Source organism: Melanerpes formicivorus, unplaced genomic scaffold (assembly GCF_026170545.1).
Source record: "Melanerpes formicivorus ecotype bairdi unplaced genomic scaffold, bMelFor1.0.p_v2 SCAF_38, whole genome shotgun sequence".
Lineage (NCBI taxonomy): Eukaryota > Metazoa > Chordata > Aves > Piciformes > Picidae > Melanerpes > Melanerpes formicivorus.
Window position 1 is genome coordinate 7,073,757 of NW_027142390.1, and position 15,756 is coordinate 7,089,512.

The window sequence follows — 15,756 nt, forward strand, 5'->3', positions numbered from 1 at the left end:
CAAAAAGTGCATATTTATGAAACTGCACCACTGGGATGCATATTTCAGCTGCTGCTCAGAAAGTGGCGTGAAATTAATTCCCTTGATTTTCATAGAAATACTCAAGGAAGCAAACTGAAGTGTGTGGGTACAAAAATTATCAGCCCTTAAGTGTCTGTCATTTCTAACAGGCTGTGGGAAAGGCAAGGGGATGCCAAATAAACACGGTATACGTTTGGTTTAATAGACGAACCCTCAGAGTGCTCGACTGTTCTTTTAGTTCTGTGTGGATGCTGCAGTTCTTTCAGATCAGCTTTTACACTGAAAACTAGGAAGAGGGGCTTTTCTCCAGAGCAAAGGCACAGTCTTCAGTTTCCCCACTCAGCCCTCTCTCTGGTTTGTCCACCACAGCATGCCCTACAGATACAAGAGATGGTTATTTAAATAGCAGATCCCACATCTTCATCACAGCTCGAAGTCCAAGTAACACAGCTGGAAGCCTGACTATTGCCAAGATCTGAGTTGGAATAAAAGCCTGGAAAGAAGTTGCTTGCAATCCAGAAAAGGAGTGTATTAAGTAGCTTATTAGATGAAGCGATCACAGTAGGGGAGAAGCTAGATTGGCCCTATAGCTGTGTGCATCACTTCAGGATGAGCTGGGTTTGGGAGCAGGTGTTTTCATGACTGTATATATGGTGTCCATGGAACTGAGTAATCCTCAGCTTTGGTCTGAGGAGGTCAGATATGGTGAGTAGAACAGCAATACATGTGGAGATGAGTAGTACAACTACCTGAAGGGAGGTTGTAGCCAGGTGGGGGTTGGTCTCTTCTCCCAGGCAACCAGCACCAGAACAAGAGGACACAGACTCAAGCTGTGCCAGGGGAGGTTTAGGCTGGAGGTTAGGAAGAAGTTCTTCACAGAAAGAGTGACTGGCCATTGGAATGGGCTGCCTGGGGAGGTGGTGGAGTCACCATCACTGGAGGTGTTTAGGAAGAGACTGGATGAGGCACTTGGTGCCATGGTTTAGTTTATTAGATGGTGTTGGGTGATGAGTTGGACTTGATGATCTTGAAGGTCTTTTCCAGCTGGGTTAATTCAAAAACTCTCATCTTCTGGACTAAAGTATTACAATGGTTTGGTACCATTCAGAAATCTGTGAAATAGAATTTAAAAGACTGCTAAAGCAAAAGGGTGGTGGGTGTGTTTCTTTACATACACAAAGCTCTCAGGAGTTCTAGTAGAAAGGCACCTAAAGCCTATGTGTAAGTCCAGACTAGTATCAGGAAGCCATAGCTACTACCTCAACCCCAGTGTTGATTCTCTGAGTTTGAAACCAGGACCCTGGGGAGGACATCGTGCTTCCTCTCCTGTGACAGGTCAGATGCAGCTCTTAGGTCAGAACAGTGACACACAACACTCTGTTCTTGCTATAGCAGCTTTATTCATTCCTGCCACTTTTCTTTGTAAGTAGGCATATGCTTTACTCTCTAGACACTGCCTGTTCTTCAGAGTTCCTCTGGGATTTTTTTCCTTCTCTTTCAGGCCTACAGATGGTCTTTCCTACTTAATGCAACAGTGACTATAGCACTGGTGTTACACAGTGGTAATTCTTATTTGTTGATTCGAAGTAGAGAGAAAAATCACCTTGCAATCCCAGTAGATCTGTGAATCATCAGCTAGAAGGCAGCTGTCAGCAGGTGCAGGGTGCTGTGGGGATGTACGAGGGCACACCACAGACAATAGAGACTGGCATTTTAAGTACAGAGAGTGGCTGAGGTGATTTAGTACTGCTCTGGGCTGTTTCTGAGAAATCATGTTCTCTTTTGTTTGCTTTTCCCATTTCTCCCCATTACTTGAGTAGCAGATTGAAAAATCAAGCCATAGAGTGGTATTTATCCCAAGAGCTTGACTACCCAACCCATAGGTCTCTCTCACAGGCAGAAGCAATGTAGGCTGGAGTTTGTACCAACACAAGCTAGTTATCAGTGGGACACAACAGAGACCACTGCTTGTGGCTGCTGATGTGAGTTTGAAAGCTGTAAAGTGAACAGCCTTAAAATGGAGATCAGGGTGCAGGCAGCTCTGCTGTTCCCCACTCAGAAAAGCAGATAGACTCCCAATCTTTCCCTGTCTTGCCTCATTTCTGCTTGGAGAAAGCAGAGCTCCACAGAGATGAGGCTTGTTTATTTTGCCTTCTCCCTTTGGGTCCAGAGCTTCGTCTCCTGGGGTCATGGAACAGCCCCTTCTTCTAGCCAGCAAGAATTGTTGCCGTACAGGAGCCAGAGTTGTGCTGTGGTGGTCTAAGCTGGTGTCTGCATTCTTCTTATTTGCCCATCACTTATTCAGGTAGTACTGGGCCCACAAGTCTAGGAAATGACTGCAGTGTGGATGCAAAAATGTGAAGGTTCTGTCCTTTGCCATTTGGATATCTTAATACAGGGTATAATAAACAAAAGGGTTGTGCTTTGATTTTAATCTTGTTTTGACATGAAAATATTTTAAATATAGGATGAAAACAATAAGAAGAAACATGTGGTTCCATCTTTTAAAGTAGGAGCTAATAGAGGACTCTAAAATGTTTACAGACCCCAGATTTATGAATGTATACTGCTGAATCGACTAAATTATCACTAACCAAATGACTTTCAAGGTACAAAGTTTATAAAGCATGGACAGGATGTTCTCTGGTACAGGTCCTTTCCCCTGGAACTTACTCATGCCAGAAACACATCAAACCCCATCCCATTTCAGAAAAAAAATAATGTACTCCTTTTGTCCCAGCCTTTCAGCAGCTGCTGGCTCCAGAAGCCTTGGTTTGCCGCTTCCTGGCAGTGTATTATTTGTCTCTGTCCTTCAGAATTTCATTGTTCTGCAGAATTGTGCTACGCTCATTTCATGTACTTGGAAAATGCTACAACTCCTGCTCTAAGCCAGCCACTGCAAATTCAGCATTCTCCAAAATAATTTATAATGCTTTTGTTGCTGTAAGACAGATGGATGACACCTGGTTTTGTGAGTGGTATCTAAAAGAGCCCATCTGTACCCACTAGAAGTTCTAATGAGGACTGCTTCTCCTGAGGTACAGTTTATGAATGACCAAGACTGGGTGTGATTTAGACTAATAAACCATTTGTGTACCTCAACAAATTCTCTGGCCGTGAATGAGCACTGCACCCTGATGCTAAATGTCTGATAGTCGCTAGCCTCTGGGTCAAGAATGTGCAGAACTGATCTGTAATATCATCTTCATGTTTTTAAAGTGCTTTGATAGAATTACCAAAGGGCAGAGGTTGGAAGGAACCTCTGGAGATCGAGTCCAGTCCCCAGTCTGGTGACACAAATGCACTGTATCACAGTATCACAGTATCACTTAGGTTGGAAAGGACCTCGAGGATCATCGAGTCCAACCTATCAACGCAGACCCCATGACTAGACCATGGCACCAAGTGCCACGTCCAATCTCCCCTTGAATGCCTCCAGGGTCGATGACTCAACCACCTCCCTGGGCAACCCGTTCCAATGACGAATTACTCGTTTGGTGAAGAACTTCCTCCTCACCTCGAGTCTAAACCTCCCCTGGCACAGCTTGAGACTGTGTCCTCTTGTTCTGGTGCTGGTTGCCTGGGAGAAGAGGCCAAGCCCTTCCTGGCTACAACCACCCTTCAGGTAGTTGTAGAGGGCAATGAGGTCACCCCTGAGCCTCCTCTTCTCCAGGCTAAACAATCCCAGCTCCCTCAGCCTCTCCTCATGGGGCTTGTGTTCAAGGCCTCTGACTGGAGTTAGTCCATCTCTCCTCTCTCTCTAGCTACCAAAAATCTACCTGTGATTTCTGTATTTATTTCTCTATTTGCTGCTACTTTGATCAGTTGTAGATGTTTTTGCCATTTCAGAAACCTGGAAATGAAATATGAATGGTCATCACAATATGAATGTCTCTGGATACATGAGTGTGCAATCCAAAAGAAGCTACACTGGTTCTATTATTTCCTTCAGTGAATAAGATTCCTTTTTCCTTGCTGTTTAGACATTAGCAGTCAATTCTGATGGAATTTCTTGATTGGTGTCATACAGTGCAACAAAAATAAAAGGGCTTCTCAATCTTTTATGGAACACAGGAGCATTTGCTTATGGATCATGTTTCACATAAAGTATTTGCTGCTTTTTATGTTGAAGCATTGCCAAATGTCATGGTATTTAGAGATGGCTTGTTTGCTTTGAAGGAAATGATATCACTTATGGCCAGATTTTTGTCTGGTTTTCTAGGCACATACACAGGCCCCTCAGAGGGATGTGTTCTCTGCTCCTCTTCTCAAAGCGCATCTTGAGGTTCTCACTTCAGAATACAATCCTTCTTTGCCCCCATTTCCACCACAACTTGCTCTCCAAGGAATAATTACTTCTGTGGAGCTGCCTTTTCCTGCCAGCAGGAAAGGCCATTGCTTATCTGGGGGTTACACAATGCATTGCAACAATACATTGTGCAAGAACTGAAATGGAAGGAAGCAGCAGATTCTACATGTGCTGATCCAGTTTCTTAGCTTTTGTTTATACATTTTCAGTTGACCTGTGCTACTTACAGCTTTTTGGGAGCTTCTGATCTAGTTGAAGAGCCTATCTGTCAAAAGGCTTTCTCTGTACCATTTTTTCCTTACCCAGTGGTGAAACTCTGAGATGTAATCAGCTGTATCTTATTCAGTATGACAGCGATGAAACCATTTAAGCCACTGATGCAAATCAGATGTGATCTTAATGTTGTTCCTAAACAGAAACACTCACAACAACTCCAGAGAGCAATGTCTCACTTGGTCACATGTAAAACAAATACATCCCCTTCATATATTTATGAGTACTTGATCTACTATTATTAGTACTACTGTTACATAGTAATGAAATCATTACCTGCATTGCCTCCTTCCTGTCTCAGACAGAGAGCAGCTAATGGCTCTATGTCACACAGCTCTTGCCTCTGGTCATCAGTCAGGGTTTTGTTTCTTCTCTGAAAAGCACTTTGGTTGCACTGCTTTACAAAAAGAACCTTACAGAGCTCATTTATCCTGGGAAACCAGGAGTCAGAATGTATTGGATTGGAAATAACAGTGCAGCTATGCAGATGTTGGTTCTTCGCTCTCATGGCAAAATCAGGAGTTAGAAGAGCCTATTCACCTCCAGCAGAAACACACCTAGACTGTAGTCAAATGAAATGAACTGTTTCATTGGAGTGTTCTGAGAAGGGCTGTAAGGAGAATAATCTCATCCTTCCTCTTGTTTGATGTTTTCTTCTTCTTCTTCTTTTTGATTTAGAATTAAGCATTTGCATTAATTTAGGATTAGGATATAAGTGTTCCCATTATGACACTATAAAGATATTTATTGCAAAGCTCCACAGAACTTTTCTCTGTTAATTCTACAGTGGCCAGAACAACCATGTCCTGGTATCTAATTTGGGCCACTGAGTATTGCTAAAAACCCCATTTCCCTAGGGGAGTTGTCTCATCTATTTCCCCAGCTTAATTTATATAGTATCTATGAATGAAATACTTTGACTTCAGCATATTTTTTTTCACACTGCACATTCAAATTTGAATAAATAATTAGAATGTGAGAATGAGATAAATGCAGATTATTTTATTGGGGGACAATTACTAACACCATAGAGCACTGATAAAGATGTGAAAGAATTTATACCGAGTGAGGCTCTTCTATAATAATTCTGTCTCTCTTTCTACATAGATTAGGTTGAACCTGTAAAGACCCAGCTGAGATACTCTGTGCTTATATCCCTGGGAAGAAGAGGGGAATTTAACTCACAGTATAATTTTTCTTAAGGTTGTGACTTAGAGAAGGTTTGCCAGACACTACCACCCTGTACAGCTGCCTCTGCAAATCTGCAATCAGTACATCCATAAAGGTGGATTCTTCTTGACTTTTTTTAACCACTTTCTTGTTGTTGTTTCTTTTGGTCTTCAGGTGTGGGTGGATGCTGGCACACAGATATTTTTCTCTTATGCCATCTGCTTGGGGTGCTTGACAGCTCTGGGAAGTTACAACAACTACAATAATAACTGCTACAGGTAATACCTTCCACACCTCACCTATCCATTCAGTGATGGAAATGACTGCATACTCAGCTACACTCAGAGCTACTTCCCTTTCCTATTAGCTATCCTGCTCTCAAAGGTCTCTTCCAACCTGGCAAAATCTGTTCTATTCTATTTGCATGAGTAATCATGAGCACACACATGCTTTTGTAAAACAGAGATCTATAAAGTTTCTTAAAATTGTTTCAGAGGAACTCTTTGCCAAAAGTTAGTGGTTTTATCCCTTTTGATCATCTCTGACCCTTGCACAGCCACAAACCACTGAGTACACATGGGCATACACACTTGCATTTATAATGTACAGAATTTCATACACTGCAGTATTTGATTTTATAAAGTATGTCTGTTAAAAAAAGTAAGTGTTTAGTCCTAGCAGAAAATTGTTCTTAAATCTCACTTGACTTTGCTTTATGCTCTGAATGTCACTTTTCCTCACAGTTTAGCTCCTAGCTAGAACACACTGGAGATGGACAGAATTTCATTACTTATCTTTATAGAAATCAGTCAAGAAATTGCTAATGACTCTAGTAGCTTTTAATCTTTCCTGAATCAGTGTCAAAAGGGTATGACTCATACAAAATCCTCATTCCACTTTGCTGCCATGGGCAGGAATGTTAATATTTTTTTTCTTCTGGCATCAATAGTTAGTGAATTAGTTTTCCTACTACTTAACAGCCTTTAACACAAGACAATAAATGACAGTTTGATTGTACTGACTCCATAGTGATCTCCGGAGAGAGAATGTGAATGTGCAAGCTTCATTCTCTAATAAAGGAAATAGTGAAGTCTAAAAGCCAAATAATAGTAATAACAGTAATAATAATAATTTAAAAAACCCAACAACCCCAAAGTGTATTTAAATGTGAAATTAGAGTTTCACTTCTAGAGATCACAGGGCAGTTTTAGGAAATGTCTTAGCAACAATTTGCTCTTCTGTAGGAGAAACCAAACACTTGGACTCTCCGGATGGAGAGGAACCTGGGATGTTAGAAACCCCAGAGTAAAGAATGTATCCACCAGCTAAATGTCTGCAAAGCTATCCAGGATGAAAGGCTGAGAGACCTGGGGCTCTTTAGCCTGCAGAGGAGCAGCCTGAGGGGGAATCTGGCCAATGCTCGGCAAGAGATAAAGGGCAGGAGGAAAGAGGATGGGGGCAGCCTCTTTTCAGTGGTGCCTAGGGATGAGACAAGGGGCAACAAGTACCACCTAGAACCCAGCTGGTTCCATCCAGACAGGAGGAAAGTATTTCTTTGCTCTGGGGTTGCTGAAACCATAGAGCAGGCTGCCCAGAGAGGTTGTGGAGTCTCCTTCTCTGAGAGATTCCACACCCAGCTGGACATTGTGGTCCTGTGCAGCCTGCTCTGGCTGACCCTGCTTTAGCTGGGGATTGGACTAGACAGTTTCCAGAGGTCTCTTAAAATGCCCACCATGCTGAATTTAGTGATCCAGTGGCTGTTAAGGGTACTTTGCCATCTAAGCATGCAAATTCCAAATGTTTTATTGCATAAAATAGTATGAATCCCCTACAGTCTTCACTGCTGATTGACATTGTTTTCAGACTAACAGTAGAGATGCTTCAACAGAGGGTAATGAACACCCTGCAGAGCAGTGGGCAGTGGAAGTTTCCCTAATTAGCCTAAGTGGTGCTTTAACAAAGGCACTACTTCTTTTCTCTCATTTAATTTATTTGTATTTATTTCCAGTTGCATCCCATCTAGAAACTATTGTGCCACAGCCTCAAGGGTTGTAGTAATTATTTTTACTGTGTTTTTGTAACTCATCACCAAAAGGAGTTTTGATGGGTGATCAGAGAGCTTATATAATTATCCTTTTTCTCTGACCCTAGCAGCATGGCTTGTTAAAAAATAAACCATCAGCAGTTCTTTCAAAGCTCCAGAGCAAGAGGCTTTTCTTTCTTCAGAAATTACTGTTCACCAAAATCAAGCTTCACAACTCCTCTAACAAAATGTTTTCACAAATTTCCTGAGCAGGGCAGATTTTTTGGTGTCTTTAAGCCTGATTCTTAAGAAATCTGCAGAGAGGAGCAGGGCAGAAGTAAACTGCAGAAAGCAGCTGAGTTAAACAGGGCTGTTGACTGAGCAACAGCTGTGCAGTGGGAAGCAGAATGAAACTCGTTTTCTAACTAGTACTTAAACAAACTAAAATCAAGCTGTGGGTTTGTCCCTTGCAGTGTTGGTGTCTCATTGTAACACCTATTTCCATTCTTTTTGTGCTCGGTTTTACTACATTTCTTTTTTCTAAGGGAGAGTTGGTGTGGAAAAATGATGATGAGGTGCTTTAGTAGGGAATGGTAAGATCTAAACTGCACATGGGTTTTTCTTGTTGGAAGCCTGATCTGATTCATTAACATTGTAAATGAATTGCAAACAAGTCACTTCACATCGTTGAATGGGGAATTAATTTTTGTGGTCCACATCTTCCTCTGTAATACCTTAATACAGAACCTCCTTGGCTTTACTGCACTTTATATCAAAACTTACTCTAGCAACAAGATGAAAGTAATGGCAGTTCCATCAGCAGGCAATGCTTTCCCCAGATAAATAGAAGAATGGTGTACTGATGAGTCCTCTATTTTTTACCAAGCTAAGAATTCTTACTCCACCCAGACCTCTTTTAAGGGATGGATTAACTTCAGACAACCTCAGAAGACAGGGGAGGGAAAAGTTCTTGTTGCTGCTTCATGTGCTTTGTATTTGCAGAACTGGTCTAGCTGCCTGCTGGACACCGTGCAGTTCCCACCAGAGCAAGTGCTGTTTAGTTCCACGCTACTTGATACTGGACTGCAGCTCAGCAGCACCATTTGTGTGTGTGAGCACCATGTACAAATTGAAGGTCAGCTGCCATGCTGTTGCTGTGGTGCAGGAGATAAATGAGTGATTTCTCACACTGTCAACAAATGGGCAACACTTGGAAGAAATTAAGACCTGTCCTTTATCAAGCTTCTAGTCTAAAAGGAAAAGAGGAATGGGAATCAGACTTGAGTAGATCCATAAAGGCAAGGAAGCAATTGAAGGGATGCAAAAGGATCTCTGTACTCTTCTCTCTGATCAGAGAAGCTCCTTAATGAAGGCAGAATCAATTTTCATCAGCATTCAGCCAGTCAGGCAGGGAGAGGATAAAGGATGCACATCTTGAATTATTCAGCTGATTGGCAAGAGATTAATTTAGAAGATTGTGAATTTTCATAAGAACCTGACATTTTCTTTCTATGTGAAATCAGTTTGGGCTTCAGTCAGGCTTTGATGCCTTCCCACCAAGGATGCTTATAAAAAATGGATGGAAAATCAGATAAACTTCGTGTTATCCTGCCACTGGTTCTTGGGCATTTGTGTTCTAAAATTCATTGGTTTCACAGTCTATGGATTCAGATTTCCCTCTCAGTCTTCCTTCCTGTAATAGGGAAGAGAAGGGGGGGGGGGGAGGTGGGGGAAGACTGAGCTATCTAAGGGGAAGAAAAAAAAAAGGCAGGGGGTTTTGAGGGGTTATGTAGAGTTCCTGCAAAGGACAGATGAAAACCGAGGTCAAGAAACGTTGCTAGGTCCCCAGAGAACTAAGTGCTCAGCTTGTGACTGTCTAAATGAGGAAGATGTCTAAATGATGGAGCTGCGGTTGTGTTATGTCAAAAGAATAGGTGCCTCACTAACCGGAGATGATGAAAATCCCCTTGGGTTCACTTTTACCTGTTTCCTTAGAGAAGCACACACCTGCCCTCTAACTACTGTGTGCTGTTCCACCGTGCAGTCATAGAATCACACAACAATTTAGATAAGGGACCTTAAAGATCATCTCATTCCAACTGCCTTGCTATGGGCAGGATTCATGGGTCTTCCCTGTGAGTGGAGACAAGTCTGTGTTCTTGTTCTCACACAGATGGTCTAGTTATATAGGGTTGTCTAGCTTAAACTACTTCGATCTTGCCCCAAAATCTTCTTTCAAGAGGAAGCAACAGAAGCTGCCACAGGCTCTGAAGCTGCACAGGGAGCATTGTGCTTCCACCTCAGCTCTTTTTCACATGCTTAGGAACCAGCAGCTCTCAAGCGTCTTATGCCACATCATTCACTAGAGAAAAATAATCTCTTGTTGTCTGGACTGCCTTTGAAGCCTGGGAATTATCTACAACAAATCTTATCTGCAGAAAACAGACTGTTCCAAATGGAGGCATCATACAGCTGGTGAGCAGCCAGATCTATCCCACTGAAGTCTGAAGGACTGAAAAATACATCTTTCTGACATCTCTTACTGACAGAGTTTCATCCCACTGAGTGATGAATCCAGTGCTGAGAAATTAAAACTCTCTTAGGTGAGGTGCACTGGGGTGAGAATCACTCCAGAGCTACTTCAGTGCTGGTAAGTTCTAGGAAGGTGATCTTTGTTTTGTTTCTCTGCAAAGCACAAACAACATGGTCCTAGTTCTTTTCTTAGAGATTGGTATTTGACTTCAGAACACCCAAAGTGTATGATCAGCCTGGCTGTGCACAACTACAGGAATCAACTTCACATGACCATTGTCAGAATCTTCAGCAAGTTTTTAAAGGACCTATTTTCCTCTGCTAATGCACTAGCAGTGCTGATGCGTGAAAGAAGTATGAACATCAGTGGACTTCTCTACATCTAAGTCTTGACCTACAAATGGGAGCTTTAATTCTTTTCCATCCCTGGGCAAATAGTTATTTATCAATGAAGTCTCATATAGAAAATTTTTTACTATGAAAACATAAAAACATTCTTGAAACAATGCTTAGAATTAATTGTAGGTAGGTGATGAGAGAGCCAAAGTCTCCCATAGTTCAGCTAATCACTCCCTTTGCAGTACTGACATGTATACATTCTTCCTGCCATTTAGAATGAAAGTGCCTGATGCTAAGGTGAGGCACAGTCAGCAGCAAGGAAGAGCTCTGAACAGTTGTGCAGGGTTCATTAGTGAAGCCCTGAGATGCTGAAACTGCTCACCTCACTTTCAACTGAAAATGGTGAGGTAAAGTTGCAGGATTAAAACACCAAATGAAACGTGCCACAGGACAGAGACATTGCCACCAAAGTTTTGCTGGAGGGCATGGCAGGACCTCAAAGGTATGACTTGTCTCTAATTCTCAAAAAGGCACTACAAGTCCATGACAAAGATGGAAATCATTATCAAAGATGTGCATCCAGAACCTGTTAGATTTAATTTCTTCTCATAATTAGCTTCCACAAAAATTTGCTTTAGAGCTGTAGTAGGATGGGAATAAATCAGAGTAAAGTACAGGCTTGAAGGAGCTACCAGCTTTCCTTGTGTTTCAGTGTTTTAGGATCCAAATTTGCTTTCAGGCATCTAGGTTACTATTTGAAGTACACAGCTATCTCTCCTAGCAAAGAGCCCAGAAACACGGACTGTTGTGATAAATCATTGCTACATCATCTGTCCAGCCTGAAGTGCTCTCTGAAGCAGGGAGAACAATATTTCACTGATCACACCTTCCTCAGGAGAATTTCCCTCCCCCTCCCTGCAAAGTGATTTACTATTGTGACTTTTCCAATCTGGGAAACAAAACCTTTCTTTGCCTTGACTTACTTAGCAATTGTTGTTTGATGTGTAAATTGCATTGGTCTAAGTGATTGGTGTCCATGTTTCCCTACTTGTTAGGCACTTTTTTTTTAGGTACAGACAAGGTTCTTAGAGAGTATATGGAGCTCTTCATGACCACAGCTTGTTAGAGAAAGCTGCTTAACTGACCTGGAGTTGTATTTCATATAGATATATATCATCAACATACTGTAAGTGGAATAGAGTTAGCTAAGATCTGACCATAGGACTTTTTCCCCAGGAAACAAATTGCTATCATTTTATTGCAGTTTACAGAATCACAGAATCATTTCATTTGGAAAAGGCCTTTAAGATCATCAAGTTCAGCCATTCTCTAACTCTACCAAGTCTGGGGCTAAACCATGTCCCTCAGCACCACATCTCTGCCTCATTTTCACCTCTCCAGAGACGGCAATTCAATCAGCACCCTGGACAGCGTGCTTCAGTGTTTGAGAACCCTTTCAGGGAAGAAGGTTCTTCTAATGTCCAGCCTAAACCTCCCCTGCTGTGAATGAGTTCATACCAGCACCAGAACAAGAGGACACAGTCTCAAGCTGCACCAGGGGAGGTTCAGACTGGATGCTAGGAAGAAATTCTACACAGAGAGAGTGATTGGCCATTGGAATGTGCTTCCTGGGGAGGTGGTGGAGTCACCATCATTGGAGGTGTTCAGGAGGAGACTTGATAGGGTGCTTGGTTTAGTTGATTAGGTGGTGTTGGATGATGAGTTGGAAAAAATTGCTCTTAACACCATTCTTGCAGTGTTTTTACATGTTTTTAAACTTTCTATTGGAAACTAGTAAGCAAGAGGCTTGCACTTCAATCAGTTAAAATGCAAGCAAGGGTATAATGATGAAATCTTCAAGTGCTTCTACCTGACTGATTTCTTTCAGACACAATCAGTTGGGATCCTTAATGAGCAACTTAATATCCATTCCTGAAGCTTGGGGTCCCATGGCTCAGTATGTGAAAGAAATCCAGGCTCTGGAGATCAACTGCAGTGCTTTTTATTTCTGTTTTCAGAGACTGCGTCATGCTCTGCTGCTTGAACAGTGGCACAAGCTTTGTTGCTGGGTTTGCTATCTTTTCAGTCCTTGGATTCATGGCTTATGAGCAAGGCGTGCCCATTGCAGAAGTTGCAGAATCAGGTAAGTTCCAGGGTCTGAGTTAATAAAAAAGGCCCAGAGGTTGCTGTAAGAATGCTTAGTCTGTGCCATGTCTTGTGGCTGATGATTGTTTTGCAGGTAGTTTTACAAAATTCCCCTTAAATGACTGTTACCTGACTCGTTACAACAACTGCTGCAAGAAGAGTTCTTAACTCTTTTCATGGTTGCACATTTATACGTGAAAAATATTGATGCTACTGTGCATAGCTCCAAATTCAGAAACCTGAAGAAGTATTGTAACACAAGCTTAGCTCAGCTGAGCATCTGTAAGATTATTTAGCAGAGTTCTATGCCCCTTGAGTGTTATATCCTCGTCAAAGGAGCATTCAGTTTTCTTTATATGGAGACAGAGCAAAATCCACACAAGTACTTATTCCTTCTGGGGAGTCAAAAAAGAAATGAGGAGAAAAAAAAGAAAAAAGAAGACTTAACTATTAAACTAATGAGGGACCACCAACTGTTTAGGACAAGTCTTTGAAAGTCCTCCAAAGTCTTACTTGATGTATACAATCAAACTGTAGATTTCTAATAGTCAGGCAGCTAATATCATTCCTAATGTCAGCAAGGGACATACATGAGCCACTCTGGTTGATTAAGTATGAAAGTTCTCATTTTGAATCCAGAAAGTCTCACATGCCCATCTCTGTGAGAAATTAACCATTGTTACCACTTGGTATTAGGCTAATCACTCTTCAACACCTTTGCAGATGTAACTTGTTTAAGCATCATTGAAAACTTAAGAGAACAAGAGGTTTAGGCTGGAGGTTAGGAAGAAATTCTACACAGAGAGAGTGATTGTCCATTGGAATGGGCTGCCTGGGGAGGTGGTGGAGTCATCATCATTGGAGGTGTTCAGGAGGAGACTTGACAGGGTGCTTGGTTGCATGGTTTAGTTGATTAGGTGGTGTTGGATCATAGGTTGGATGCGATGATCTTGAAGGTCTCGTCTGGTCCATTCCATTCCATTCCATTCCATTCCATTCTCAGTGCTGCCCTGAAAGAAAAGCAGCAGAATGATGAACTTTTGAGGAGGAGAAATAACTCTCATGAAGTTAGTCAAGGGGAGCCAGAAAACTGCAAAACAAGTAGGGCTTTACAGCCACTGTTAGAGAAAATATTTTTCTTGTCCTAAAGCCCCCAGGACAATTGGCTTGCACTATTACAGAGACTATATAGAAAAAGGTTGGAAAACTACAGCAACTCTGGAAATTGTAGGAGCTTGTAAATACTGCATTAGATGAAAAAGTAGTGTGCTGACAGGCCTTCACTGAAGTTATTGCAGCAGGATGAGAGAGGTACTCCATCAGCATTGTGATGTTGCCTTTCATCCATGCTTTAAAAGCTGGCTAATGCCAATACAAACTGCTGTAGCATGAGAGTTTGCAGCACCTGAAAAATGGGCACAAGGAAATTAGAGCAGGAAAATATGAGCTGGGTGAGATGGTGTTTTAGCAGATCTGAAGTGTCCAATGCTTTTTCAAAAATGTCCTACTTCAAAGATTGCTGTAAACAAGCTGCCAGTGGATTGATGTTGTGTACCACCAGCAGCACTCAAAAATGCAGGAAAGGTTTTGAACAAACCAGTAGACATTTGGTTTCCCCCATGTATGGCTTCCAAGCTGCAGATCTTGCCACTGACTGTGTTCCTGTACAAAATGTCAGGGTTAAAAAAGAGCAACAGGTACTAGAATCTGTTCATAAGGTATATAAGGCAATCAGAGGACAATATTTATTCAGGTATGTAAGTGTTGCTGTGCATCCATACAAAGAAGGAGAACATAAAGTACAGTGATGTTTTAACAGAAGCCTTCACTCTCAAATATTTGGACAGGCTGTAGGCAGTGTTAATGTGCCAAGCAAGCCTTCATTACTGTTCAGCCTCGTCACCAAATGCTTAGACTGCTGGAGACATAGTTTGTCAAGATTTTCAGTGTTGAATTTAACTCCTCTTCCCTGCAATAAAAGAACAAACAAGTTGTGGTGGGTTGAGCCTCACCAGCAGCTGAGCATCCATACTGCTGCTCAGGCACTCAGCCACCTCAATGAGATGGGGAAGGGAAAGGGAGGAAAGGGAGAAAACTGGTGGATTCATATTGAGACAGTTCAGACAGTGACACAGTGCAAGCACTGCTCAGCAGGAGCACAATGCTGGTGTGAGCAGTGCTGCTCTCTGCACAAACTCAGGCCTCACCACTGTGCAGGCTGTTATGAAGAAGGTGAACTCCATCTCAGCCAGACCCAGTACAGATGTACAAACTGTGTCCTTTCTTGTCTTCTTTTTCAGGCCCAGGACTTGCATTTATTGCATACCCTAAAGCTGTTACCATGATGCCTCTTTCTCCTCTATGGGCAACTCTGTTCTTCATGATGCTCATATTCCTTGGATTAGATAGTCAGGTATGAAACAAATGCTCTTCAGATACCTTGTCAGATTCTCTAGCATGCGTGTATCAGCATCCTTGATGTAAACAGTATCTAACCTGAGGAAAGAATGAACCTTAATTCCTTGCTTAAAACCATTGGTTTGCATTCCTTATTTTACATCTTACTTACAAGATGCTGGAGATTCCTTTATGATTTACTGTGAACAATTATTCAGCCTGACTACAGCTTTCGTTATTAACATTGAAATCAGTCTGAACTTAAATATGGGCGATAAAAGTTCACCACTACGTCTTTTCTCATGTTTGGAAGCACTTTGCAATGAATTTTAAACTGAATATCAGATAGTGGTAACGTAAATTCCTCTGGTGTACTTATACTTCAGGATTCTATAGCAAGAAATGTATAGTGCATTCTGCAGCCAAGTGGCAGCATAGAAGTTTTTTCTTTCTATGTAACCAAATAAATTGTGGAAGCTGCTTGATGAAAAGTGTAAAGTAGCTGTTAGATTCTTGGTGATTCTGTTCAGAAAGTTCATGACTGTGT

The 15,756-nt window shown here is 41.8% G+C and overlaps 1 protein-coding gene across 1 annotated transcript in view; it reads left to right on the forward strand.

Annotated features, from left to right (window-relative positions):
* LOC137450986 (sodium- and chloride-dependent GABA transporter 3) overlaps nucleotides 1-15,756 on the forward strand; it is a 111,772-nt gene that overhangs the window by 82,569 nt on the left and 13,447 nt on the right. Inside the window, exons 8-10 of the mRNA XM_068158050.1 lie at nucleotides 5,948-6,051; nucleotides 12,686-12,810; nucleotides 15,113-15,225. Coding sequence (XP_068014151.1) covers nucleotides 5,948-6,051; nucleotides 12,686-12,810; nucleotides 15,113-15,225 — 342 coding nt within the window. The remainder of the gene's footprint in view (nucleotides 1-5,947; nucleotides 6,052-12,685; nucleotides 12,811-15,112; nucleotides 15,226-15,756) is intronic.